Genomic DNA, 25677 nt, shown 5'->3' with positions numbered 1-25677 from the left:
TTAAGTTAGAAAATACATTTTTAGTACAATAAAATGTATAAATTGATGAGCCATGGCGTTTTGGTTGCCACCACAGCCAATTGCAACGATCCAAATTGCGCATTAGCCTCATTAAGTATGTGGCGCGAAAGGGGGCTCTTATTGGAGACTCCCTCCTTTCAAAATGTTTGTGAGCGTCTGGTCCTCGGAGGGACAGGCTGCCAGCCGGAGGAGCCCACACACTGTCCGGCGGCGTGCGCGGAGGGGTGATGCCTCCAGAGCGCATCGCAGGGGCGACTAAAACCTCCCCGCCAGACGCAGCGACTCCACACCAAAGCTCGGACTCCACTCGTTTGTTGGGGTTTTTGGCTCGGGCGTCTTTGCAGTTTTACGCGCTGAGGCGATGTAGTGGCAAAGCGGACAAGAGGGGGGTCTCCACCGGCGGGGACATGCGGGGCGCGCGCGGAGGAGGCGACAGCGGCGGACCGAGCGGCGACGCCGGACGGGTATGAGCGGCGGGAGGAAGCGGAGCCTGCGTTGAGGATGGACACCTCGGAGGTGTTCGTCTTCGCGCTGGTGCTCGTGATCATCGTGGTGTCTCTGCTGTCCAACGTGCTGGTGCTGATCTGCTTCCTGTACAGCCCGGAGATCCGCAAGCAGGCTCCTGGGCTCTTCAACCTCAACCTCACCTTCTGCAACCTGTTGCTCACCGTCGCCAACATGCCGCTGACGCTGGCGGCGTTGGCTCGCCGCGCTCAGCCGGGCGGCGACGCCTTGTGCCAGGCGGCCGGCTTCCTGGAGACCTTCCTTTCCACCAACTCCATGCTGAGCATGGCGGCGCTGAGCATTGACCGGTGGGTCGCGGTGGTCTTCCCGTTGCGCTACCACTCCAAGATGCGCCACAGGGACGCCGCCTTGGTGCTGGGCTACACCTGGGCGCACTCCATGTCCTTCTCCGTGGCCGCCACCTGGCTCTCCTGGCTGGGGTACCACCGCCTCTACGCCTCCTGCACCCTGGCCGCCCCCAGGGCCAGCGGTCGGACGCAGTTCGTAGTCTTCACGGTCCTCTTCCACTCCTTCACTTTCCTGCTCTCCTTCGTCGTGCTGTGCGTCACGTACCTCAAAGTGCTGAAAGTGGCCAGGTTCCACTGCAGGAGGATAGACGTCATCACCATGCAGACCTTGGTGCTGCTGGTGGACATCCACCCCAGGTGAGCTCCTCGCCTTCCTTCCATCGCTTCCGTATTTGCAGTCTTTTCAGTCTTTGCCGAGGAAAAGGCTGTGGAGGCTTTAACAAAACCCACTAAAGATGTCGCGTGGGTGTATTAAACTGCCCAAAGTCAGCTGGGATAGGCTCCAGCATACCTGTGCGACCCTAACGAGGATAAGCGGACTAGAAAATGGATGGATGTAATAACAGTAATGATGCTAAAGGGGACCATTATGCTTGTTCCACTTTTCTGATCAATGAATGCTATTAGAATGTTGTATTATCGTTTTTTATCGTTTAATGTAGACAAAGTTTCAGATAATGACGTTTGTACATTTGGAAGTGAGCCCTGAAAGAAGTTTGGGATGACTCTGAACGCCCGGTTTCTGGCTCCCTGTGATGTCACAGTTAGCTGGACTTCCTTATATGGGCATGCCAAAGCAAATACAGCTGGAATAGGTGCCGATTCTGGAAGATCGAGAAAGCTTTTTGTGTGTAGCTGCTCTATAGGAGTCCGCATCCCAATACAAAAGGCCGAAAATGAGCATAATAGGTCCCCTCACAGCAGTAGTAAGGTTTGGTGTGGAAAAACCGGAGTACGCATGCAAAAGGTGGTGTCTAACGATCCCCTCCCCCGCTGTGCCAGTGTTCGCCAGCGATGCCTGGAGGAGCAGAGGCGGCGGCGCCAGAGAGCCACCAGGAAGATCAGTACCTTCATCGGCACCTTCATGCTCTGCTTTGCCCCCTACGTGATCACAAGGTGAGTGGAAAGCAACCAAACGATGTCCCGTTTCCTGATAATGAAAAATAGATAGGTCATGTGACACATGTGTGGGTATTGGTATCAGCTGATATCGGAATGGGAAATTGAGAGTTGGACAGAATCAGAATATCGGTTACCGGCAAAGCAAGGACAGGACCACCTCCAGGTTTCCCTCCACCGGGTGTCCCAGTACTCGTGTCCTTGTGTGTCCCGGCTGCAGGATCGTGGAGTTGTTCCCGGCGGTGCCTATCAGTCCTCACTGGGGGACGGTGTCCAAGTGTTTGGCCTACAGCAAAGCGGCGTTCGATCCCTTTGTGTACTCGCTGCTGCGCCATCAGTACAAGAAGACGTGCAGCGACATCGTCAACCGGCTGCTCAAGCGCCGCTCCTTGAACACCGTTGGACGCGGGTTCGAGAGCCAGGGCAGCAGTATACCGAGAGTGGAGTGACAGGACCAAGGGGGGGGGGGGTGTATTATCTTTGGGACATGTTTTATTGGCGCAAGAGGAAGAGGAAGAGGACATCCATGGACTTCCTCATCGGGTCAAAAACAGTAGTAGCTTATACTCTATTTGACCGTGCAGTACTACTAGAGTATTTATTTATTTAAACAAAGTAAGTAAAATGTAGCACTCAAACCAGACACACAACCCTCATGATCATGTCCCTTAAATGCACCATTTTACCGTAAATACTCTAATTATAGCTGAGGTGTTTATTTACCTGAATTTTATACTTTAATAATAAGTGGAAAGGCAAACTCTTTATGAACAAATATATTGCACAACATGGCAGCAACAGAACCAATGTTGTAATGGCGCTAAGAAGAAAAGTGCTTTGCTAGCAAATGAGTCCATTCATGAGTTAAACATTAAGCATTAACAGGTACAGGTGAAAAATTCATATTTTTTTACAATGCTAATGAATTTGCAACCACAGAAGCAAGTCCCTTTTATGAATTTTAACAAATTTTTGGATTACATTTTGACTCCAGTTCCACAAAATAATTTGTCACTTAATTATTGAAATTCTTTGATAGAATCATCATAAAATAAAAATGTAACTTAAAGTAAAAAGTTGACACCCCCCAACCACATTACCAGATTTTCCCCCTAAAATTACAACTTAATTATTTTTCTGAAAATTATGACTTAAAAATAAACGCAATTAAAAAAAAAATTGTAGGAGGGGTACTATTTTTTCCCCAAATTTATATACATTTTTTTCTCCCCCAAAAAATCGAACTTTCTTAAAGTTACAACTAGGCATGTCCGATAATTACCGGCCCGATATCAGCATAAACATTTGTTATCTGTTGATTTCGGTATCAGATTTTTTTTTTTTTTGAAAACTGATATTTAAAAAATGCTGTATACAACGCACATGGTTCATTCCACCACAGGAGATATGTCACGTTACAAAAATCGGTATCAGAAATTGAGAGTTTGACAATATTGGCATATTGTTATCGACAAAAAAAGCCAACATCGGACATCCCTAATTATAACTTTTCCCCCAAAACATTACATGATATAAAGTATCTTCCTGTAAATATAAATGAATAAATTAGCTTCATGTCGAGGAATATGTGCTAATGAATACATTCTAGTTTGTTTAAGTGGAGTACTGTACGACACACCAGGACAATGAATGCCTTAAATGCTGTTCTATGATATTAGTTATACTAGTCCTACCCAAGTACTACCCATCCACATACTTATTGTATAGGGAGAATTAAGTCATGCCTTATTACCTCTGTTCATGATCTAGAATCTCTACTTCTATGTCTCTGAAGCTGATGCTTTTACATCTTTTAGGAACGTTAGTGATTATCTTTCTGATGGGTGTTAAAAAATGGTATTTTTGTGTCTTTTTTTAGTCACAGAATGTGTTTAAAATCAGCTATGTCGATATGACAATACCTCTCTGGAAACTTCCTCGGCGAAATGCTGCTGCTAACGATTGGAAGGAAAATGTTCAAATGTGTTCAGATTTTGTGGTTAAACTGTAAACGTAGCTGGTGTGATTTGTGCGGGAAAGACACTTGAAGGTCATATTTAGCTATTTTTCAGCACTGATGTGACTAAATAATAATAATAATAAAAGCTCTGATTTAAACAGAAAGAGTCATCATGCCTAACAATGCACCTGTGCTTTTAACAACTCGGCCTGCAGGTCGCGGCGCACTGAGAGTTGTTTGTCATGTTTTGCCTCCTCCAAAATATTAGAAACACCTCAGCGTGGGTGGTAATGACACCTTGACACCTCAGGGAGCGAGTTGGAGCACACGGACGGCCAATGAACTCCGCCAGCTAAAGTGAGAAGTGGACACCTTCACCTGTTTTTCTCATCGCATCCTTTGTACCTTCAAAATATCTGGTAGTAGTCCAATCCATCAGTAAACAAGTTTTTTTTAATATCATATTTTTATATATTGTAGTTGTTTGTGATTTAATAAAGGTGCACTGGCAAGGTAAGATTAATTTGACAAGGCATTATTATTATTATATCTGTATAAAGGTGCAAGTGCAAGAAATGTATTTCTCTTTTCCCCCATCGGTAAGATAGGATTCAATTAGCAGACATTTTGTTTGTATTTGTAGCAACATTATGTAAAAACTGTAAAACTGTAAAAACTGGCCGAAGGAAAAGCATAATACAATTTGGTGCAAATTTGGATAAAGGTGTTTTCATTCACATGTAGGCAAGTTATGATTCAATTTGGTATTGTTTTGTTTCCTTTTTAGCAGGATTGCAATAAAACATCCACACTGATTTACACGTGCTTTTGCACAGGGGCGTAGCACGGTTCAAGGAAAAACATTCAAGTTTGGTGCAAATCCGGGTAAAGGTTTTCACTTTTGTTTACCAAATTAGAATTGTTTGGCCTTGGCGGAGGTTCACACTCTACTGATTGTCATTGTAATTCTAACATTTGTTGTTAAGGGGAAAATAGTCCAAAGCGGGCAACAATTTGGAGTAATTGGACTTTATTTCTTAAAGCAACGTGCGTATATAACCGTTCACAGCAATGACGCAATAAAGAGTGGAGAGTTGTGTTGCGTTGCATTATTGTAGTGGTTAACATAACTTAACGTTAAGTCCTCTATGTACATAACGAGTTGAGATTAGGTGCTTTGGTGCATTGTTTTACACGACTCTTGTATTTTATTTACATAAAGAGATGTTGGAGTTTATGTAATGACTAGCAACGATGAGTACATTACATAATCCATTTCCTTTGTATGTTGAGATGATTTTTAAACAAGCGTCTTAATCCTAACGTAGTACCCACCTGAGAGTTCTTCCCAAATGTCCCTTAAGTTCCCAGGTGTCTTTCTCTGGACCGCCGAGCTTGCAGCGGCCTGGGGGGGTTTTTAACCCCGGCCTGTTTGTTGAATCTCTCCATGATCTCTCGGATCCTGGACAGGTTGGTGCGGCCCAGCGTGAAGTCGCACCTGGTGGCCCCCATCTCGTAACCCACCTCGCACTTCTTGCTCACCATGCTGTAGCCCTCCGCCCTCGCCGTCACGCGGTACTCCCCTGGGTTCAACAGGCGCCAGTAGTCCCCGTCAGCCGCTGTGACGCAACGGAGGTAAAAAAAAGACATGATGATGCAACTCCACAATAGAAAACATCGTGTTTGTTGCAGTTTTAAGATGAAAAAACAACCAGAAAAGCTTTTGATAAGAACATCTATGCTTGGTATCAACCAGGAAGTAAAAAGGCATCTCGCCATGTAGCGTATAGGTTCTGAATTGAAGGGAAATTTTGCATATGTTTATGTGTTATTCCAAATAAAGCTAAATCCATTGATTACATTATGAGAATGACTAATTACGCAGGACAATTATTATTCATGATTAACTTCAAACTATGAACCTAAATCATTATTCAAATGTAAGAAAAAATGAGAGCTTTCTGTCTGGTCGCATTCCCTGAGGAACGCCAGTATTATATGACCCAGGAAGACCGCCATGTTTATTTTTAGTGTTTGAGTCATTCCACAAACACGCCGCCGCTGTCCTGACTCCCACTAATTCTGGAATTGAACTGGACTCATTATTTGCCAGCAAGTGGCCGGCTGGCACTAATTGTTCCCTTGATAGGCGTTGACAAACGAGCGTGCTGATGTGCAGCTGAGAGGCTTAATTGAAAAGTAGGACTATAAAACAGGCAGAGGGGGAACACTTGTAAACACTTCTAGGAATAAAAATCCGTAATGCACTTTTTAGGACGTTCAATTTCACGCTCTGGAGTCCAACACGACATTCGCTTTGAAGGCTGCATTTATTTTAAAAAGGCCTTTTATTGCATCCACGGCTGTAATGATGCTCTTGTACCTGTGCGGACGTCGTGGCTGATGCCTTCCACGGAGATGCTTGCGTTGACGATTCCTTGACCTTGAAGGTCCTTCACCATGCCTTTGATCCCACGATGCACCTGTGCATGTGTCCAAATACGCTCATTAAAATGTGTAAAATGCAGCAGCACAAAAATACAACATATGCTGGTCACACTGGTAGCTGGTCTAAAAACCAGCATAGACCAAGTGCCAGCATGAACAGCATAGACCAGGATGAAGATACAACATATGCTGGTGACGCTGGTCATGCTGGTAGCTGGTCAATGCTGGTCTATGCTGGTCTATGCTAACAATGGTGTCCAGTCTAATGCTAACATCAGTAAAAATTATTGCTATTTTTTTTACTGACACGTAAATGAGATGAGTTTTAGAGTGTGTTGCATGCAGGCTGGTTGCGAGTTAAAGAAAGTTAGCAGAAAAGTTCCAAGTAGATGAACAAACAAATGAGATATTGAAGGGACCTGTTATTAATGTTGTATTATTGCTATTGTTATTAAAACTATGCCAAAGTTTCAGATAATCAGGTTTGTGCATTTGGAAGGGAGCCCTGAAAGATCGGTTCCAGGGAGTTTTTCTAACACCGACTCACTGTGATGTCACAATGAGCGTTGCCGACTGTTTCACTGCTCTGATTTCACCGTGTTAGCACGTAGCTAACACAGAACATATTTGTTCAGGTTTGAACTTGTCTAAAGAGGCAAGCGTCAGGCAGAAGTGGTTGGTGTTGATGATTTCGGGCCAGTGGACATAAGCCAATCTGGACTATCCTTCCCAATGTCAGAAGGATAGTCCTTTAACGAGACGGTGCGTTTATGATTTTCTCTCGTGCGGGGGTTGTGTGTGTGTGTGTGTGTTGTTGTTTTGCCTGCTCCATGAAGACGAGAAGAGACTCGCGATTGTTCTCCCACTCTTCCGGCAGCTCGCTCTCGTGAGGGAATTTGTCACAGCCCACGTACATGGACAGCTCAAAGCAGTTTGTGTGCAGATAGCTGAAGTCGTTCATGCCTGCCAAGACGCAGAAAGAGAGACGCACATCTGCAGCCACCATAACGTCATCCTTCCATGAGACGGTAACGCAGGAAGTCAACATGGAGGAAAATAAAAAACGGTTTTCTAACACTCTTCTAGGAAAGCAGATGAAAACGACATATCACGAGACTTTGGTCAAATACCGATGTGGTACTTGGACACTCACTGCCCGCTGCCGTATGCCAGGACGCCCCGTTGATGGTGCCGTCCTCCTTGGCAAAGTCCTCGGTGTGGCACACCCGGCGGTTTGCGGCGGTCATGAGGCGGTGGGTGGAGGCGTAGGAGAAGGCCAGCCAGCGGAACACGTGGTCGTCCGGCGTGGGCGTGGGTTCCCGGGTCGCACCCTGTGAGCGGGTCTTGTCGTAAGGGAAGGTCACCACCAGCTCGCCCCCCTGCAGGTTGCCGCCCAGCACGAAGGGGATCTTCTCCATCCAGGTGATTAGAGCACGCGTCTCCATGGCGACCTATGGCAGGAGGAGGCGTTTAATTGCTCTATTGGAGATTGCTGCACGGCCATGAGACCATGTGGACAATATATATTTGGGAATGTACGCCGGTATCTATTTGACGAGAGGGTTTAATTATTGGCAGCTAATTTTGATGTCATGTGGTCACATGTCTTTAGCTAAGGAGGCTTCTATTTAAGGTGCTCCATTTTGTTACCTGTGATGATAACATGGTTTCGTTGACTCGTTGTCATAGGGAAGCCTTCACATGCCAGCATTGTTTGTGATGCTGAGGGGTGGCGGCGAGGAAGCATAGGCACCCCTCAGCTATTTCAGAACCCCCCCCGGTGTATGACTCACACGCCGCCAGCGTCACAACGTACTTGTGAGGAGCTTTAAATAGACAGCGGCGTCTATTTTGGCTGTCAGCCTCGCCGTCACTAACAGACGAGGCATCCGCCCGTCCTGAAATAGACACTCTTCTATACCCATGTGCTCACCCCGTTTTTGGGGGGGAGAGAGAGGGGGGGGGTAATCCTCTTCCAGGCGAGGATGATCCTCGCCTCAGTTTTTGCCAAACTGGAGGTGGGGGGGTCGCATCAGGACTCTAAAGTTATCCTCCATGTAGGTGTTTATCTCATTACATGACAGCCAATACAAGAGCTGGATCGAAAATACATGCATATTACATTTTAAATTACATCATAAAAATTCATTAAAATATTATTACATTGAAATAAACTATATAAGTAATAATAATACTAATACATATTTTGAACCGCTAAATAAGCATAACCAAAACAGAATAATATTACATTTAAAATTACATTAAAAAATATTTAAACCCTGATTGCATTAATATATTAATAATAGTAATAATAATAAATGTATGCAATATATATTATGTTATTATAAATAAAAATAATAACGATAATAAAATAAGTATATTTTAAATTGCTGAACAGGACAACAAAAATTACAATCATAGTTTGAATTAATTAATCACGAAATTATGGAGTTTTGTTATATTTTCATGTTTAACTCTTAATAATTTAACCAAAATATGAAAACCCGTGTAATGTTTCTGATTCTGTTCGATTCTAATATTTTGACCCTCTAAAGTAGCTAAACAAGCAAATACAAAATGATTCTTTCTAACTTAAAAGTAGCCAAATAAGGCAATTCCTATTTTCAGTCATTCCATTCATTCATTTTCTACCGCTTATCCTCACCAGGGTCACGGGGGGTGCTGGAGCCTATCCCAGCCTATCCCACCCTGGACTGGTGGCCAGCCAATCCCAGGGCACATATAGACAAACAACCATTCACACTCACATTCATACCTATGGACAATTTGTAGCGGGTGCATTTGTCCAAGAAAGACTCACTGAGGCGTTTTGGGTCTGGTACCACTCGGGGACGGCCACATAGTGGTTGGGCATTCGGCGGGGGATCCACTTCTTGTCCTCGGCCTCCCACAGTATGGAGTTGAGGTCGGGGAAGTTGTGGTGGATGTCTATGCCGTCGTTGCTCCATCGGCCCAGGGACCAGCCACTGAGCTCCGAACCCTGCACGACAGGAGGAAGACATCCAGTTTTGTATGAGTAGGTTCTGTCTATGAACTTTGTGTAAGCACTTCGACACCGTTAGCACATTTACCCAATGACGTGTTTGTTTGTTTATCTTCCTTAAGAGCGGCAAGCAAGGCAGTATTATCATCCTGTAGCTCCATTCCGCACTATGCTCTATTTTCCAACAGAAGTATTTTGACCTGCTCACACATTCCAGACAGCTCACTTCCAGGTTCTCTTCCTGTGTTCCTCCTTCAGTTCTCGCCATATTCCCTTTTGTTGGTCCTCGACTTGCCTTTGCATTGACGCGATTTCGACGTGATGTCACAAGCTCTCATTGGGTTCCAACGGTTTGCTTCCCACGCTTCTGTTGGCTTGGGAGGCGGCTTTGAAGCAATTTGTCTCAAAAGAAGCTCACCTTTCTGCGTGGGTGCTAAGCAACCGCCTTGAACTTCAGCGGTTAGCTGTTAGCTTAGCTTGCAGTCAACAAATAACAAATAAGAAAATAGTTCAAATAGTTCAAACCTCCGGTAGCAAAAGCAGAGCTCTTGCCATGAACGATTGTAATGATTGTAATTGATGGTAATGCAAATGATGTATTCATCATATTGATTTAGTTTTAGTTTATTTTACTTTAATTTAGTAGGTTAGATTAAGATGAGTTGTGGATCTCTGATGGCTTCGCATGTTGGAGCCTCGTTGGAGGTCTGCTGCAGTCGTTGTTTCTGTGTGTTGGCTGAGATTATCAGGATGAAAGCTGACATGTCGCAGTGCCATCAAAGCACATCCACTTTGAGCGACTGCAGCTCATCAGGAGGACGTGCGCCTCGGTGTGAGGTCTCTAAGGGGCGGTGCTGGTGCAGGAGGACCTACCACTTGAAAGGCTTTCTCGTACCCATCGGGGTTGACAGACGGCAGGAGATGGATCCTGGTCTCGTCCACCAGGTGCCGGATGCGCCGGTTACCTGACAGGTACTCCACACACATGAACTGCATCAACAGGAGGAGCAGCTCTCGACCCAGCACCTCGTTGCCGTGGGAACCGGCCGTGTAGCGGAACTCTGGCTCACCTGGACAAGGGGAGGAAAGGTTGAACACGACAGGATCTTGATTCAAAACCAGGTGGGCGCCGATGATCACTCACCTGCCTCGTGTTCGCCTGGGTTGTCGGAAATCTCGATGGCGTAGAGTTTGAGGCCGCTGTGGCTTTTGCCGATGTTGTAGATACGAGTGATGTTCGGGCACATCTCGTTCACCACCTTCATTAGCTGCAGCAATAACATACCTGCTGGAGATCACTTTCTTTCTTGGAACGGTCCTTCCACATGGACTTCATTATGACCGCATATCAGAGCAAGAACCCTATTGGTTTTTCTTATTTTCTATCCCCTCCTGCTCCAATCCGGCAGCTCCAAATTTGCATAACAACAAAACATCGAATAATATTCAGGACTCACAGCAGGCCTCACAGCTAGGAGACCCAAGTTCAATTCCACCCTCGGCCATCTCTGTGTGGAGTTTGCATGTTCTCCCCGTGCATGCGTGGGTTTTCTCCGGGTACTCCGGTTTCCTCCCCCATTCCAAAAACATGCTAGGTTAATTAGCCACATGTATGAATGTGAGTGTGAATGGTTGTTTGTCTATATGTGCCCTGTGATTGGCTGGCCACCAGTCCAGGGTGTACCCCGCCTCTTGCCCCAAGACAGCTGGGATAGGCTCCAGCACCCCCGCTACCCTCGTGACATTGTGTTTTTCAAGCAAACAAGCAATGCGGTAAGTTTGGGGCTAGTTTTGTCCCGTAGGGAAGTGGTTATGACGTTCATGAGCTACGTACTAACTTTTTCAAATGTATTGGTGTCATTGCACTCATTATGTCTTGTGCTTTGTGTGTTATTGTTTAATGAACATTACCCCATATCCAGTGGCCCTTGAAATTGGCAGCCATGGCCAACAGCAATCTTCATAAATAAATGGAAAAATGTAATCGGGATGGACGATCTCACTTCAGCAGCATAAAATGGGAACATCCCTAATAAATATACATATATACATATATATATATATATATATATATATATATGTAATTATACATGTACTAAACCACCACCTACAGTGTGCTAGACATAGCCTGAATGTTTATGACAGTTATTCCAAGAACAACTAGTCCAAAAAAACACAATGTTTAAGGTAAGTGGGGACCGTCTTTGTTTATAGTATGCTTTTTGAAATATTAAACTCTAAAAAGTGGCTGTTGGAGAAGATATATGTCAAATTTCATGCATGAAGTATTTTAGTGAAAAAACAATTTATCTGCTGCACTACTCTGCCTTTATGTGTAACCATTTCCATGCCGAAACCCTTTGAAATAGCAATATCAAAACTGAAAGGGTTAAGTCTTTTAATGCTATTGAAGTCTCAGAAATCTATTCAGAATTTTGCATGGTCAACGTTATCCACCATATTACTGAGTTACTGTACTTTTACATTAATGGAGGTCATTTTCTATCTTTTTTTTTTTTTTACTGTGAAGGCGGACGTTCTTTCTTGCAGGAAGCCACAATGGCTTGTATTCAGCACGGTATGTAAAAGCGGCAAGGCTGAAGCGCGATATCAGGTACCTGCGCGGAGAAAGGAAATGTCACGAGGTGAAAAGGCTTTTTGCGAGGCCCACTTATAAAAATAGTGCCTCCCTTCTTTCCTTCTTTGCCGCCGTGTGACACACAGGAGGATCCATTTATTTCCCTTTCATCATCCTGCTGCAGCGTTTCAAGGCGGCACATCAAAAAAACACGGCTGCACGTTGGGGTGGCGGGGGGGCGGTGGGGGCTGGTGTAGGAGGGGCGGGGTTGAGGGGCACTGTGGGTCACAACCGCCCCGCTCAGGACAATGTGAGCTCCTCCAAACCACTTGTAAAGGACTTATTAATCACCTTAATCGTGACCCAGACGGCTGCTCGAGTCTGAACTGCACAACTTAATAATAGCAATATTTATATACAGTACATACTGTAATAATGGTGACTTTTTTTTATTTAACAATGTATTCTGCTTAGTATACAACTGAGAGATGGTAGACTAGAATAGGTAAAACATTAGGGAACCCCCCCCCCCGTCTGATGCAGCACAATAACGTGTAAATAAATAATGTAAATAAAAATGTAATCATATTAAGTGCTTGTAAAAATGTAAAATTTCAATTAAATGAAATTAAAATAGATGTGTATTTATAATAACAATATAAAATACATTTTTAATTAAATTAAATTTTCCAATAATACATTAAAAATATATTTTAAAAAAGTACCTCAAATTCTTCAATTTAAATAAATGTTAAATGGTGAAATTAAAATTTAATAATAATAATAATAATAATAATGAGAAGAAGAATATTATTATTACCTTTCTTAAATTAAATTTAATTCAATCAGATGTGCCAACATAATTCTGGCTCATCTGGCAATTCTAATATCAAAAAAATATTAATTAAAATAAAACTGCTTCTACTAAATGTAACTTAAATAATAATAAAATAATAATATACAATAAAATAAAATAACCTTTAAATTAATGAAATGAAATAATATCTAATCTCATATATAGAATTGAGTTAAATCAGCGGATGTTATATGAGAATAACTATTTGAAATCCAGTAAAGCTAAAATAGAGTTAAATTGAATGAGGTGTTCCCTAAGACTGACTCACCTGCCTCATTTCTTTGTAGCTGTGATGCGTGAAGTCCAACTCGTCGGTTGTGATGACCTCGTTGCGTCTATGGTAGTAATTATTCGGGTCTGGCGTGGGCGACGGCGATCATATGACAGAAGCACATGTAATTAGTGTGTGTCTATTTGCCTTCCTGTTTCTATAAAAATGACTCCACAAAGTCTGCTTAGCAACAATCGGCTGTGCAAGATGCAAGGCGACTAGAAACCCGAACTAGATCTGTAAGATTCCCAGCTCGTGTCTCACCTGGCAAGGGACACCCGAGGATCTCCGCCCTCATGCAGATGCTGCCGCTGCTGAACCAGGACTGAGGGTTGACTCGGACGTAGCGGGCCACCAGAGGAGCGGGGAAGAGGTTGCGCACTGGGATCTCCTTTTCCCGGTTGCCCCTGAAGATCTACTGAGACAGACACAATGCTGAGTCAGTACTACTAGGATAACACTGCAGTAATGCTGTGTAGTAGTGATGTCATTGTACTGTATATGCTGCTGCAATGTCAATAAGTCTGAACTCTTAAGTCGGTTATTGTACATTTAAACGCCCATGGTGTTCCATCGGACCTGCTGACATTTGGAAAGACAAATGGTGGCATTTGGCACCAAACGCTAGCGAGTGGGCAAGTGGGAGTCTTGTCGGGGGGGCTAAATGACTCCCTTTAGCAACGCCCCACGACATAATTTCATCAGGACAAAAAGCATCAACTTAATCACATTTATGGGATCAATAATTAGAGTCAATGATGATCTATGAGGCGGCGGTAGCTCAGATGATTTTACTGCGGTTGACTCTCAAGCTCGAGCTCGTTGTTGGTGGAAATGATGGCAACAACGGCATACATAGATGTTACCAAAGTAGTAAAACGTCTTCAATTTGGATCCAACATGGCTTCCCGCTCACCATGTCCTCGGAGCCGTTCTTCACCGTAACCCAAGAGTGGCTGTCGTTGCTCACCATCACCTTGTAGGAGGTCACCCAGTCGCTCCTGGAGACACAAAAGACAGATAACGGTATTTCTGTTTCTTACTTTTATTAGGTAAGATGAGCTGGGGCGGAGGTGGGAGTGCATCAGGGATCAGCTCTGAGCCCCTTCTTGTTTGCTATGGTGATGGACATGCTGACAGATGAGCTTAGACAAGAACCTCCATGGACTATGAAGTTTGTAGATGACATTGGGATTTGTAGTGAGAATAGGGACCAGGTGGAGGAGATGCTGGAAGAGTGGAGGTTTGCCCTGGAAAGGAGAGGAATGAAGATGAGCCGCAGCAAGACGGAGTATATGTGTGGGAATGAGAGGGACCCGAGTGGAAGAGTGAGGTTACAGGGTGAAGAGATACAGAAGCTGGAGAATTTTAAGCACTTGGGCTCAACAGTCCAGAAGAATGGAGATTGTGAAAAGGAAAAGTGTCAGGCGTGATGTGATAGAAGAGTTTCAGCTAAAATGAAAGGAAAGGGATACAAAACTGTGGTGAGACCAGCCATGATGTTTGGTCTAGAGACAGAAAGCAGAACCGGAGGTAGCAGAGATGAGGATGCTGAGGTTCTCATTGGGAGTGACCAGGATGGATAGGATCAGGAAGGAGTACATCAGAGGGACATTCCATGTTAGAGGCCTTAGAGATAAAGTCCTTCAGGCCAGACTGAGATGGTTGGGACATGTCCAGAGGAGAGATAGTCAATATATTGGTAGAAGGATGCTGCCAGGTAGGAGGCGTGGAGGAAGACCAAAGAGGAGCTTTATGGATGTAGTGAAGGAGGACATGAGAGTAGTTGGTGTGAGAGAGACAAGGCTGGATGGAGGAGATTGATTTGCTGTGGCGACGAAGAAGAATAAAAATGTATTAAACAGAATAAAATTGGATTAACACGAAATCAGACACCCACACATACACATATATATATGTACATATATATATATGTACATATATATATATATATATATATATGTACATATATATATATATATATATGTACATATATATATATGTACATATATATATATGTACTTATATATATATATACTAGTTTTAAGTTAATTGATTTCAGTGACACAAGTGTCTTTGACAGTCCAAATTATGGACGGCAACCTAAAAGTAGGGCTTGAAAGACGGGTAACAAATGGGAGCCGAGAGATTTGTCTTCCGTCAGTGAAATAGGTCAGTACTGTCGCATCCTGCCCAGGAATGCTGAAGCCAAGTCGAGCGAGAAGAAGGCAGGCAGGGAGATTCCTGTGCTGGTTCACATATTAAAAAAAAAAAAAAAACGGTGTACTGCCATGCCGGTCCGGCCTCGAAGGAATTCCCGGCTCGGCTAATTAAGGCGGTATTGTGGATAGAAGACCCCTAGCTAGCAGACAGCTACACGGGCGAGGGAGCAAATTGTGGCATGTCAGGCATGGCTGCCTTTGTAGGCCTGAGAAACATTTTGTTCCCGTCACAAGTTTACACGCATAAAATGTTATTACGCAGCAAAGCCAAACTTTTCCTTTTAGCAGTCCGATATTGCTCGTTCGCCTTTGCTGTGATATTGCGAGGGGGTGGGGGGTGGGGGGGGGGGGGGGCGTTACGCATGATCACATCACGCTTGATTCTTGCAGTCTGTTGTCACGGCACGGTAGCGGCACGCATGGACACTTCGCTGTGGGGACTTTGAGCCTCCGCAGCTGGGTGGTGGGTGGCCTCTGTAGGCCACTTTATTAGGTACGCTTGCATAATGCAATAATACAACACTAACAATACAACCTTATGAGTTTGAAAATGTAGCTAATGCGGCAGCTGATGACCGCAGCACTTTGTATACCGCCAATGTCAGGCCCTACCTAGTGGTGAAGTTGTGGAACTACACAATATTATAATAATAATAATAATAATTATAATAAGGACAAAAAATATAATTAGACATCAAAATTGTTTTGATATGTTTTAGTAATATTTACTATTATTTCTTGAGCCTTCATTTAAAATGTTTAGGAGATAATAATAACAATAGTAATTATTATTGCAATTATAATTATAAATATAAATAATAAAAATTACTTGAAATGACCAAAAATACTAAATGAAAAAAGTATGACTTTGTTAATATTTCCTAATATATCCTCACCTTCTATTTACTTGAATTACAAGATGTTAGAAAATGACATTAATAACAACAGTTAATTATAACTCAAAATGACCAAAAATTCTAAATACAAATACTATAAACAGTAAGATGGTAATAGTAAGTAAGATACTAATATTTACTTACATTAATTATATACAGGCATATTTTTATATTATGTGCTAAAAATACAAAATATAGTTAAAAAATGTATAAAAATATACAAATATTAATTAACAATATTAATTACACAAATACTAATAACATAAAATGACTAAAAAATACAAAAAAATTTTAAAAAGAGGTATTCCTAATCATGACTCTTATTTCAGCTCCTTATAAATTTTGACAAAAAATACTACATTCCAAAATACTAAAATATTACTAATATTTCCTCACCTGTATTTAAACTAGCACTGAATTATGTCCATTCAATCCACGATAGCAACAACGTTCAAAGTAAAAACAAGTCAACTTTCGATACAAAAGTCACGAGATGCCACTTGGGTATTTCCCCGTGGTCATCCCTTACCAGCAGATATCCTTCATCCTCCCTGCGTGACCATCTGCGCTTTGGCATGCCGGGGTACTCACGACCAGAGGGAGCTGCGGCCTTGTGTGATGACCCCCGTGAACTTGGTCAGCCTTCTGGCGTCCACCTCCAACCACTGCAGCGGGTCATCCCTCCCGGCACACCAGGCCCCGTCGTAGAGGTCGTCCTCGTAGAGGCCGGCCTGCAGGACATTAAAAAAAAAAAAGCCCAGTCAAATGCGGACAGCAGAGATTTAGTCCAGATGGATGCTGGGGTCTCACGGAGATAAACCACATGTTCATAAAACATTCATTCATTCATTTTCTAGACCGCTTATCCTATTTTATAGTCCATCTGAGTCCAAGCCGGGCTCACCTGAATGTTGAGTCGGCCTCGATGTGCACCAAGGCCGTAACGTTTGGTCGTTGAAGCATGAAGCTGGAAGTCATCAATCTTCAGCGTCTCCAGTCCCATTGGAGGACATTCTGGGTAAAAGTAGGACAACACACAGGCCTTAGACCTAATGGCATTTTATCTTAATCAATGCATTCAAGGCAGGGAGTGGTTGCACCAGATCCCGTAGCTCCTAATTCTTCATTTCATTCAGTGGCATGGAGCCAACTTGGTGAGGCCCCTCCAACACTTTGGAGGGGCCTTGCATAAAGTCCTCACACATCAGTGTGCACCAATTTGGGGATTTATGGATAAACAAGCCTCCAAAATCTTCTAAGAACATCTTCCCCCAGGCTGGAGATGTTCAGTGAAAGCCTCATGACATCATTGTCGCACCATGGCCATCTGATGATGGAAACGTAGCCAACGAGCACACTTCAATAGTTTGGCCTGTATGAGGAAGTATGCTGAGCACACTTCTTCTGGGAAACTGGAAGCAATAATAAAATAAAAGGTATCAGCACATCAAGGAGGAATGTTTTCATTTTGCAGCTGGAAGTGGAGTTTGGAACGCACGTTGGCCTTTAAGAGCTTGCTTGCATGCAAAAGTCGCCTCGGTTTTTGGACAGAATAGGTCCGAATCTACCATCCGGCGAGACAATTTATGTTCTCTCTCCAAGTGAAATTGATTCCTGCTGTGGAGAAATAAGTCCAAGCGAGTCGTCAGTCCAAGGAACACGTGTCAGAAATCCACTTTAACTGCGTAGCCGGGCTGATGCTAGCTTGTTAAAGGATGTGTAGCCCTCCTAGCGTCCTAGCGAGGTTTAAGGTGAGCAGGCCGAGCCTTAAATCATTTGCTGCATCAGCATGCAATCCTCCAGCAGGGAATGCAACATCTGGATGCGGCCGGGGACGATGAGGCGCATGGTCAAAGCCTGGGGCCGAATGGAACACCAGGTTGAGGATATGAGAGTATAATGAGCCATTAGCGACTCCATTTTGTATAATACACACGACATGGTAAATCTCATCGTATTCTTGGAAGATTTTTGGTTAATAGTCTGTATTTCTGTATTAGCATATTAAACTATGCCATCGTTTCACTTCATGAGGTCTGCGTATTTGGAAGTGAGCCCTGAATGTAGATTGGGATGGCTATAAACGCTTGCTTTCACAAACGTCCTTATATGGGCATGCCCGAGTACAGTAAGCTTCCATGTGGAAGTGTGAATGGTAATATATGATGTATTCAAATGTAACATGCATGCATGTTCCAAATAATATGAAACCATTACCATAAATAGCATAAACATAAAGTGCCAGCAGTATTGACGTTTGCTAATGGTCACATGATACACACACCATGTACATCATCAATTGGGTTTGGGTTATAAAGGACGTTGGAGTGCGTCATTGCATTTATGACTTGACATTTCCCCCCCGGCCCCGCCTCCCAAGACATTTTTCAAGCAAGGTTGCATGGACCTGCTTTAATGGTTTCACCACTCACCATCTTTGTAGGCTTTCTGCTGTCCGTCTCCTTCGGAGCTTCCGTTTGGGCTTTTCTGGTTGCTCTTCTTGTTGCCGTCTGCTTTTTTGCCGGAGGATTTGTCTAAAGAAACAAAGTAGATTTCATGTTTAAGAGTGACGCTTTCTGTCACGGAGAAAGGAAAAGCAATTAAACGAGAGCAGAGAAGGTTCTGGAGGTGGGAAATTTGAAACCTTTGACGTGTTTTATTACTGAAGTTGGACAGGGAGGAGAATGTCAATGGCTAACAGGGCAACGATTGGGATGGCTGCTGTAAGACTTCCATCCATCACTAGAAAAACACACCCTGCAAGAGGGGAGTCGCATTCCATTGAAGATGGATTTTTGTTGTTTTTTTTTTTTTCTCCACGTCAGGAGTGGACGCATGTGATAACAATCCGTCGCACATCTGAAAGTCTTTAACTGACTCACTCATGGGGGATTCATCGGGTCCTCATCCGCGACCGCAAACATGCATTATGAAACTTTTATGCGGATGATACGAGACATACAGTATTTTTTTTGTTTAAGCTAACTCTTCTTCCCCTGACCCGCTTGCACACGAAAACGGTGAACATTTGCCAAAACCCTACTGAGTTGCATGTGCTATTATTTTTCTGACAACACACGGTGGTGCTGTTCTGAACACAAATGAGTGGAAATGACTTGTAATTTCTCACACAGCTCTGCAAAACACTCGACATAAGTTTAGGGTGCTTTGGCAAATCACCACAAAATTTGGTACACACCTTTAGGCCACTGACAAGTACCTGTGTGTAAAATTAATAAATATGCAATAAAGTCTGGTGCTTGTGTGTTGTAGAATACTAATCATTCACAACATATTTGAATGCTATGGTTTTTGATTGTACCCCCCCCAGACAAGGTACAAACCTGAAAAATAAATCTAGGACCCATCAGAGGAGATTTCTGCAAGCGAGGAGAAAGTGGTTGTTTAAAGTACGTCCAAGATGGACGTTTATGAGTTTATGAGGGTGGAGGTGATGTAAGAAGCAGACAGGTGACACGTTAGCTAAGTGCACAGCTGCTCTCCATTAGCTGGCCCCAACCAACACTTAAGTGGCGTGCCTGCAGGCCAATCTGCTACCGCGTGTTGCGTTCAGGCGATGACACAAGGCAATCAACACTAAATGTTAAATCATGCGTCTTTTCATAAAACTGTCAAAAGTTATCACATTTTTGAGCATGCATTCATACATTGTCCACCGGTGATCGTTTGGGGAAAGTGGATGGAGAAACCGCAAGGCTTTGATGGATGTGTATGACGTGGAGCGAGGCGGGCGTGGTTGATTCCTTTTCACCAGCACATCCATCATGATGCCAATTGATCTACTAAATCCGCGGTGCCCATTACGCCGATTGCAAGCTACCAGTTGATCGCCAACGTCACTTTGTGGCCGTCATATGACATCAGTCAGCTGACATTAAGCATCCCATTCTGATTCGCTCGTGCTCCCTCGCGGCAATGCTGGACACGCGTCTCAAACTACACACGGAGAACTTCTTGATTATTGCAATCACGTATGAACTAAATAAGCGGCAAAACGCCCATAGCTAGAACAAAAGTTACATGATCGCTTGTAGTAGCTTGTCGAAAAAAAATATCAATTGTTATTTCATGATTCATTGGAAAAGGTGTGAGAACCGCTAATCCCAACGGTCCTCTCAAGTCCCAGAAGAGGCCAAGTCTAGGTCCAAAATGTAGAAACTTGGTTGTGAAACTTTGGGCTATATGAGGAAACTTAAGTTTTTATTTATAGTTTTTGCTTTGAGAGTAATACCCTAATACTAACCCGAACCTTAGCCAGAACCCTAACCAAAAGTCTAAACCATAATCCTAACCCTACCCCTAAAAAGACTCCAAGACATAGTCCTGGCCCTACTCCATAACCCATTGTGAGAGTTTAGAGTTCTACCCTACAGATGATGTGAAGTACTAAAACCCAAAGCTCAACTCTGGCCCTAGAGAGTTGAGCCCTTTAACCAAAACGCCAGACCGTGACAAACCTTAAACTATAGTTCTAGTCCTAAACAAAACCCTAACCACAAGCCTAAAACATAGTCCCAGCCCTGGCGCTAGTCCCTAAACAAAACTTAAACCTGACCAACCAAAACAACATCTGAACTGTTCCCCTAAGCTAGCACTAGCGTGGCCCTAGCGCTTAACCAAGAGAGACAGACCTCAAACCAAAACCCGAAACCATAGCCTAACCCAAAGACATAACCCCGAGCCCTTACAAAAACCCAAACACTAACCAAAACCAAATCCCTAGCCCGAAAACCCACAAACCTGTAGGCATACTCAGATACTTCCATCCTCCATAGCGATGTTGGTCTAAGACGCTGAAAGGCAGTAGTGTTTACTTTTGGTTTTTTTTACCTGGCTTCCCTTTGGACGTCTTCTTCCCTGGGTACGGTCTGGGCTGCTCGTGTATATTAGTCACAGGGGCCCCAGGCTTCTCGGGTATTTGGACCCGGGCGTACTGTTCCCTGGTCAGCAGCTCCTGCATGTAGTAGTCCTCTTGGTCGCTGGCTGAGCCCCCGCTGAGGGTGGCCAGCGCGACCAGGAGTCCCAGCAGAGCCAGGGGGAAGACGAGGCCGGGGTGCTGACCTGTCATGGCGCCGCCCAGGCAGAGAGGGATGAGGTGTTAATCTCCAGCGAAGGAACCTGACGGTGTCTCCTGAGGAGCCTGCTGCTGTTGCCGTGGTCTATCGCCACGCCGATTCCCATCCAATGCTCCCCTCCAGCACACCTCCCGTCTTTTCCTCTCCGTTCGGAGACGGGAGAGTTCACAAAGTTCTCCCAGCTTTCCAAGTCACTGAGGGAAGTGGCGGAGCCAGCGGGTCCATGGACGCCTCCGCCTGTGAAAAATGAAGAGAGGGAGGGAGAGGTGCTAAGGCAGAAGATGAGGGGGGAAAAAGTTTAGAGACTGGCAAGTGACTCCAAAAGGAATCCTTTTTTTGCATTTTTCTCCTTCACTAATTGGGAAGTGTTCAACATCCGCTTTTCCTCCCACTCTGTCTGCTGGAAGCCTGGGAAACCTTCCTCCACCTGATAGGCTCCTAAAGTGTTGTCTCCAGAACTTTATCTGGACCCAAAAGAGAGAGAAAGAGCGAGAGAGAGAGAGAGAGAGAGGAAGTCTGGCCTGGGGCGTGAGAAGAAGAGGGATTCCATGGAGCATTTGCACATGGAATCATCACAGATTTTGACATTTCGTCAAGCTGAGGCAAAGACAAACTTGGACTCCAGTCAACGTCTCTCAAGCAGTTTGAAAGGAAATGAGCTGCTTGGTTGCACGTTGGTGATGTGGAATGAAGAGATCCATCTTTGGACCTGCAGAAGAAGGACGAGTTTGGAGTGTGTGGACTGGCACGCTCATTTACTCACTAAATTCACCCACTCCTGCTCCTCTTCCTCCTCCCCCACACGGAGAACAAATGGTGGTCAAGTGGTAAACATTTTGTTCTTCGATTTGCAGATTTCTGGTATTTTTTCAACAAAGACATCTGCGCTTTTATTAAAAAACAAAACAAAACAACCTGATCACTTCCCCACTATCTGTGGCTTTCCTTCAAAGTTTGGCTTACGTGAGCCGAACATTCCAAGGAATTATTTTTAGAAGGGATGATCACGACATCATGTTCTCATTTTTTTTTAATAAGAAAGGTTCAGTGGTGGAAACGTGGGCCAAAATAATAATATATCTAGTAAAACTAAACCTAACAAAAAACAAACAAACAATAAATGAAACACAAACGTTAAACTTAAAAAACATAACTAAAGTAAACAAAACTTCAACTCCCACATCCAAAGTTAAACATACAGTAAATATTAATTAGTTACATGGAAAAAAAACAAACAAAATTAAACCTAAAGTAAAATAAACTAAATCAAACTAATCTAAACTCTACACATAAAACTAAACTACACATAACCCTTAAACCTAAACGCAAACACTAAGCATAAACCTAAATTAAACCTAAACACTAAAGTAAAAATTAATTAAAAAAGTACAGCATCCCCACACAGAGATGCCTGAGTGGGGAATCAAACCCAGGTCTCCGAGTTGGGTGAACACTGGTCCACTGTGCGGCTAATAAAAATCCCTCTCGAGGCCTTTCCCCCATGCAACCCAGACGTCACTTCCCCTGAGGGGAAATACTTTTATTGTAATTTTATTGTACTGAATTTAACACAGCATAGATATAATGCATTGTATATTATGTATTATTATATTGTATAATGCATTATGTAGTTACTATTTTACACCAGGAGATGGCGGACATATGTGACTTTCCTATGAGTAACAATGTGGGTGTGTGTTTTTTTTTAGGAATTTAATGCGTTTCAAGTGCCTTGTCCACGGGATCCACAGCTGCTGGTGGCAGTCCAGGAAGCAGCAGGAGGGGACATCCCAAAGGATTGGCATATTTCCCCAAAAAGACCACGCAGGGTGTGTGTAGCACGGATGGTAAACAAAGTAAAAAAATGTGATCCAAACAAAGAATAATAGGAGAGTATAAGTACATGAATGGCTATGTTTTACTATATTCCAAATATGTTAAGCAGGAAGAAGGATCGTTTATTAAATCCGACCCCTTCTCCGTGTCCGCAGCAATTCCAGTTATTTCTCTTTGTTCCATGTAACTTTGATAAGCGTGTTGGAAATAAAGCATAACTAGCATGAATGCAGACGGTAGATCAGTGATGAGAGGAGACCCGGTGTGTTTAATCATGGCAGTATAGTTCTGCCGTAGCCATGGCAACCACTCCATTTCCTTTTTATCGGCACACACGCAGACCAGCAGGCCTGCACGGCAGAGATCCGTGTGTTGTTTGTGCTGTCTATATGTGTGTGTGTGTGTGTGTATTGGGGGGGGGGGGCATCACTCTAATAAGTCCTCTGTTTGATAACAAAGTTGTCACGTGAGTGTGTCCCTGCAGAAAATGACAAAACAGAGTGTTTATTGATGGGCGGTCACAGGTCGCTGCAGCAACACTGTCACTTTCACTCCAACCGCCCACACTCTGTCTCTCTCCCCCCATTTCCGGAACACCTGCTTTTGTAATTTAGTATCCACATTGAGGGGGGGGACAGGTTCCACGTAGTACACAGAAAAAAGACGACTAAAGCAGATGCTTGATCCCAACAGTTGACAATGATGTCACGTTCAAGTGCAACGCTTCCATTCAAACGCAAGTTATACAGAAATATAAAGTTACAAGTTTTCTCTCATACATTTACAACTTTACTCTTGGAATATTAGTCATAAATTTACTTCATTCTTAAAATCTTTGATTATTTTAATACTCGGTCGTAATAGGCACCTTAGACAGCGACGAATAGGAGGGACTTACTCAACAAAAATATAAACCAACACTTGATGAGAAAACATGATTAGTGCACTGGTGTGCCTTAGACTGTACACAATAAAAGGCCACCCTGAAATTGGCTTTTTTTTTTAACTTCATTGGGGGACTCTGGGGACTAAAACCAGTCAGTATCGGGTTGTCAATTGTGGCCTGTGGAATGTTGGTCCACTCCTCTTCAATGGCCGTGCAAAGTTGCTGGATATACAGGGAAAATATTTTTGTTGGGTGTATGTGACCTTTGGCAAAAAGGCAAAACTGAGAAGGGCTAGATATGCTAGTATGTATGTTTGTGCTCAACTGCTCTGTTTTGCTGCCACGTTAGAAATAAAAGCTAGCCTTAAGCATGAGGACAGTTTTCTTTGTTCTTGACGAGCTACAGTATGCTCTATTTTCCCTCTGACACATAATATTACAACTTTAAATTAAAACCTGGAATCATAAGACTTTAGTAAAAGTTACACGTTTTTTTCTCGTCACATTTAATTGTAACAAATAAGCCAAAAAGTGAACCTGAGGCTCCACCGCGACCTTTGTTCTGTTGTTGTGCTTCTGTTCCAGCGCTCGGGTGGCATTTCAAAAGCTCGGTCTCCACATGGGTCCAACCTGGAAGCTCCGAAAATCAAAGTTCCCCTGAGGTGGGCTTTATTAATATTCCCAACTCCCTCCCAAAAGCTCACAGCATCCACCGTGGTGGGAAGTGACATGGTCAGTTTTTTATCATTTATCCAACAAATGTTTAACATTAATTAAAATTAAAATTTGGAGATTATTTTGCTTCTTGACTTATAAATGTAGTTAGAATGTTGTATTCTCGTTTTTTTTTCTGCTATTTGCCGGTGGACCCGGAAAGGATGGAACCTTTATTTAAACAGATAAATCCCATTGATGACACCAAGAAGTCTTTTACAAGGGTGATCTGGCCAAGAGGTCAACAGTACATGTCCTTATAAAAACTGAAATAAAATAAAAAAGGATAAAAAAAAAAAAAAAACAAGCATTGCTTTCTTGCTGCCTTGTGTGTAAAAATAGAATAAAAAACTTGAGTGGGGAAAACATAAGAAAAAAAACTGTAGGGATTTTGTTCACAAACTATTCTTTGCTGCCCTCTAGTGTTCAAAGAGGATACAACACATAGTAATTGTGAAGTGCAGCAATGAGTTGTCAGTGTTCAGTGACACAGCTGGAGTTTCGTGGTTTTCAAGAAAGTCATTAATTAATAAATGTCTATTGTTAGTCATAACATTGAAATACAAGTGCTTAATATGTAGTATTCCGGTCACTAGGTGGCATTGAGACATTACCTTAACACTGCATGAAGTCACCAAGTCAGCCATGTCTCGTCCAACATGATGGGTATGCTAACCGGTTAGCTTGCTAACTGGTTAGCTCGCTAGCTTGCGACTGTCTCCATTCTCTGCAAACAATGACGAATAGGAGAATAAATGTGACTCTAGGCATGTTATTTCAAATCTAAAAGGTCCCTAATAGTGTTAAAAACCACACTTATAAGTCATACCAAAGTTTTTAATTTATGAATGATTGAATCCTGTATCATGTATGCCAATTAACTGCACGACTAGTTTGTCTTTACAAAGATAGAACATACAAACAAAAAGCTAAAAAATATAAATTGCAAGAAAAGCCT

At 43.3% G+C, this 25677-nt stretch overlaps 2 protein-coding genes across 4 annotated transcripts; one reads left to right on the top strand and one right to left on the bottom strand.

Moving 5' to 3' along the window:
* LOC131110053 (G-protein coupled receptor 26-like) lies at positions 1-4075 on the top strand. Its single transcript, XM_078788667.1, has 3 exons — positions 1-1190; positions 1836-1949; positions 2173-4075. The coding sequence occupies exons 1-3, from the start codon at positions 523-525 to the stop codon at positions 2399-2401; spliced, it is 1011 nt and encodes a 336-aa protein (XP_078644793.1). The 5' UTR covers positions 1-522; the 3' UTR covers positions 2402-4075.
* A 69-nt stretch (positions 4076-4144) lies between these two features.
* Positions 4145-25449, bottom strand: cpxm2 (carboxypeptidase X (M14 family), member 2). Of its 3 annotated transcripts, none has more exons than XM_078788663.1 (15): positions 25334-25449; positions 21039-21520; positions 18620-18721; positions 17092-17201; positions 16779-16918; positions 13986-14070; positions 13334-13484; positions 13067-13155; positions 10509-10632; positions 10238-10434; positions 9182-9361; positions 7514-7811; positions 7184-7323; positions 6296-6395; positions 4145-5531 (listed from the first exon to the last, which is right to left on the bottom strand). In XM_078788663.1, exons 2-15 carry the CDS (start codon positions 21274-21276, stop codon positions 5272-5274), a joined length of 2214 nt encoding a protein of 737 aa, XP_078644789.1. In that variant the 5' UTR covers positions 21277-21520; positions 25334-25449; the 3' UTR covers positions 4145-5271. The 3 variants fall into 3 exon arrangements, with proteins under 3 accessions (XP_078644789.1, XP_078644790.1, XP_057918695.2); XM_078788664.1 differs by lacking the exon at positions 25334-25449 and having other exon boundaries at positions 21039-21162; positions 21270-22585; XM_058062712.2 differs by lacking the exons at positions 21039-21520; positions 25334-25449 and adding an exon at positions 19532-19753.
* Positions 25450-25677: the final 228 nt, after the last annotated feature.

This window comes from Doryrhamphus excisus, unplaced genomic scaffold (assembly GCF_037039965.1).
Source record: "Doryrhamphus excisus strain RoL-2023G ecotype Guam unplaced genomic scaffold, RoL_Dexc_Guam_v1.1 HiC_scaffold_24, whole genome shotgun sequence".
In the NCBI taxonomy this organism is placed as follows: domain Eukaryota; kingdom Metazoa; phylum Chordata; class Actinopteri; order Syngnathiformes; family Syngnathidae; genus Doryrhamphus; species Doryrhamphus excisus.
Note: the sequence above shows the minus strand (reverse complement) of the source record. Positions and strands in the feature narration are given on the sequence as shown.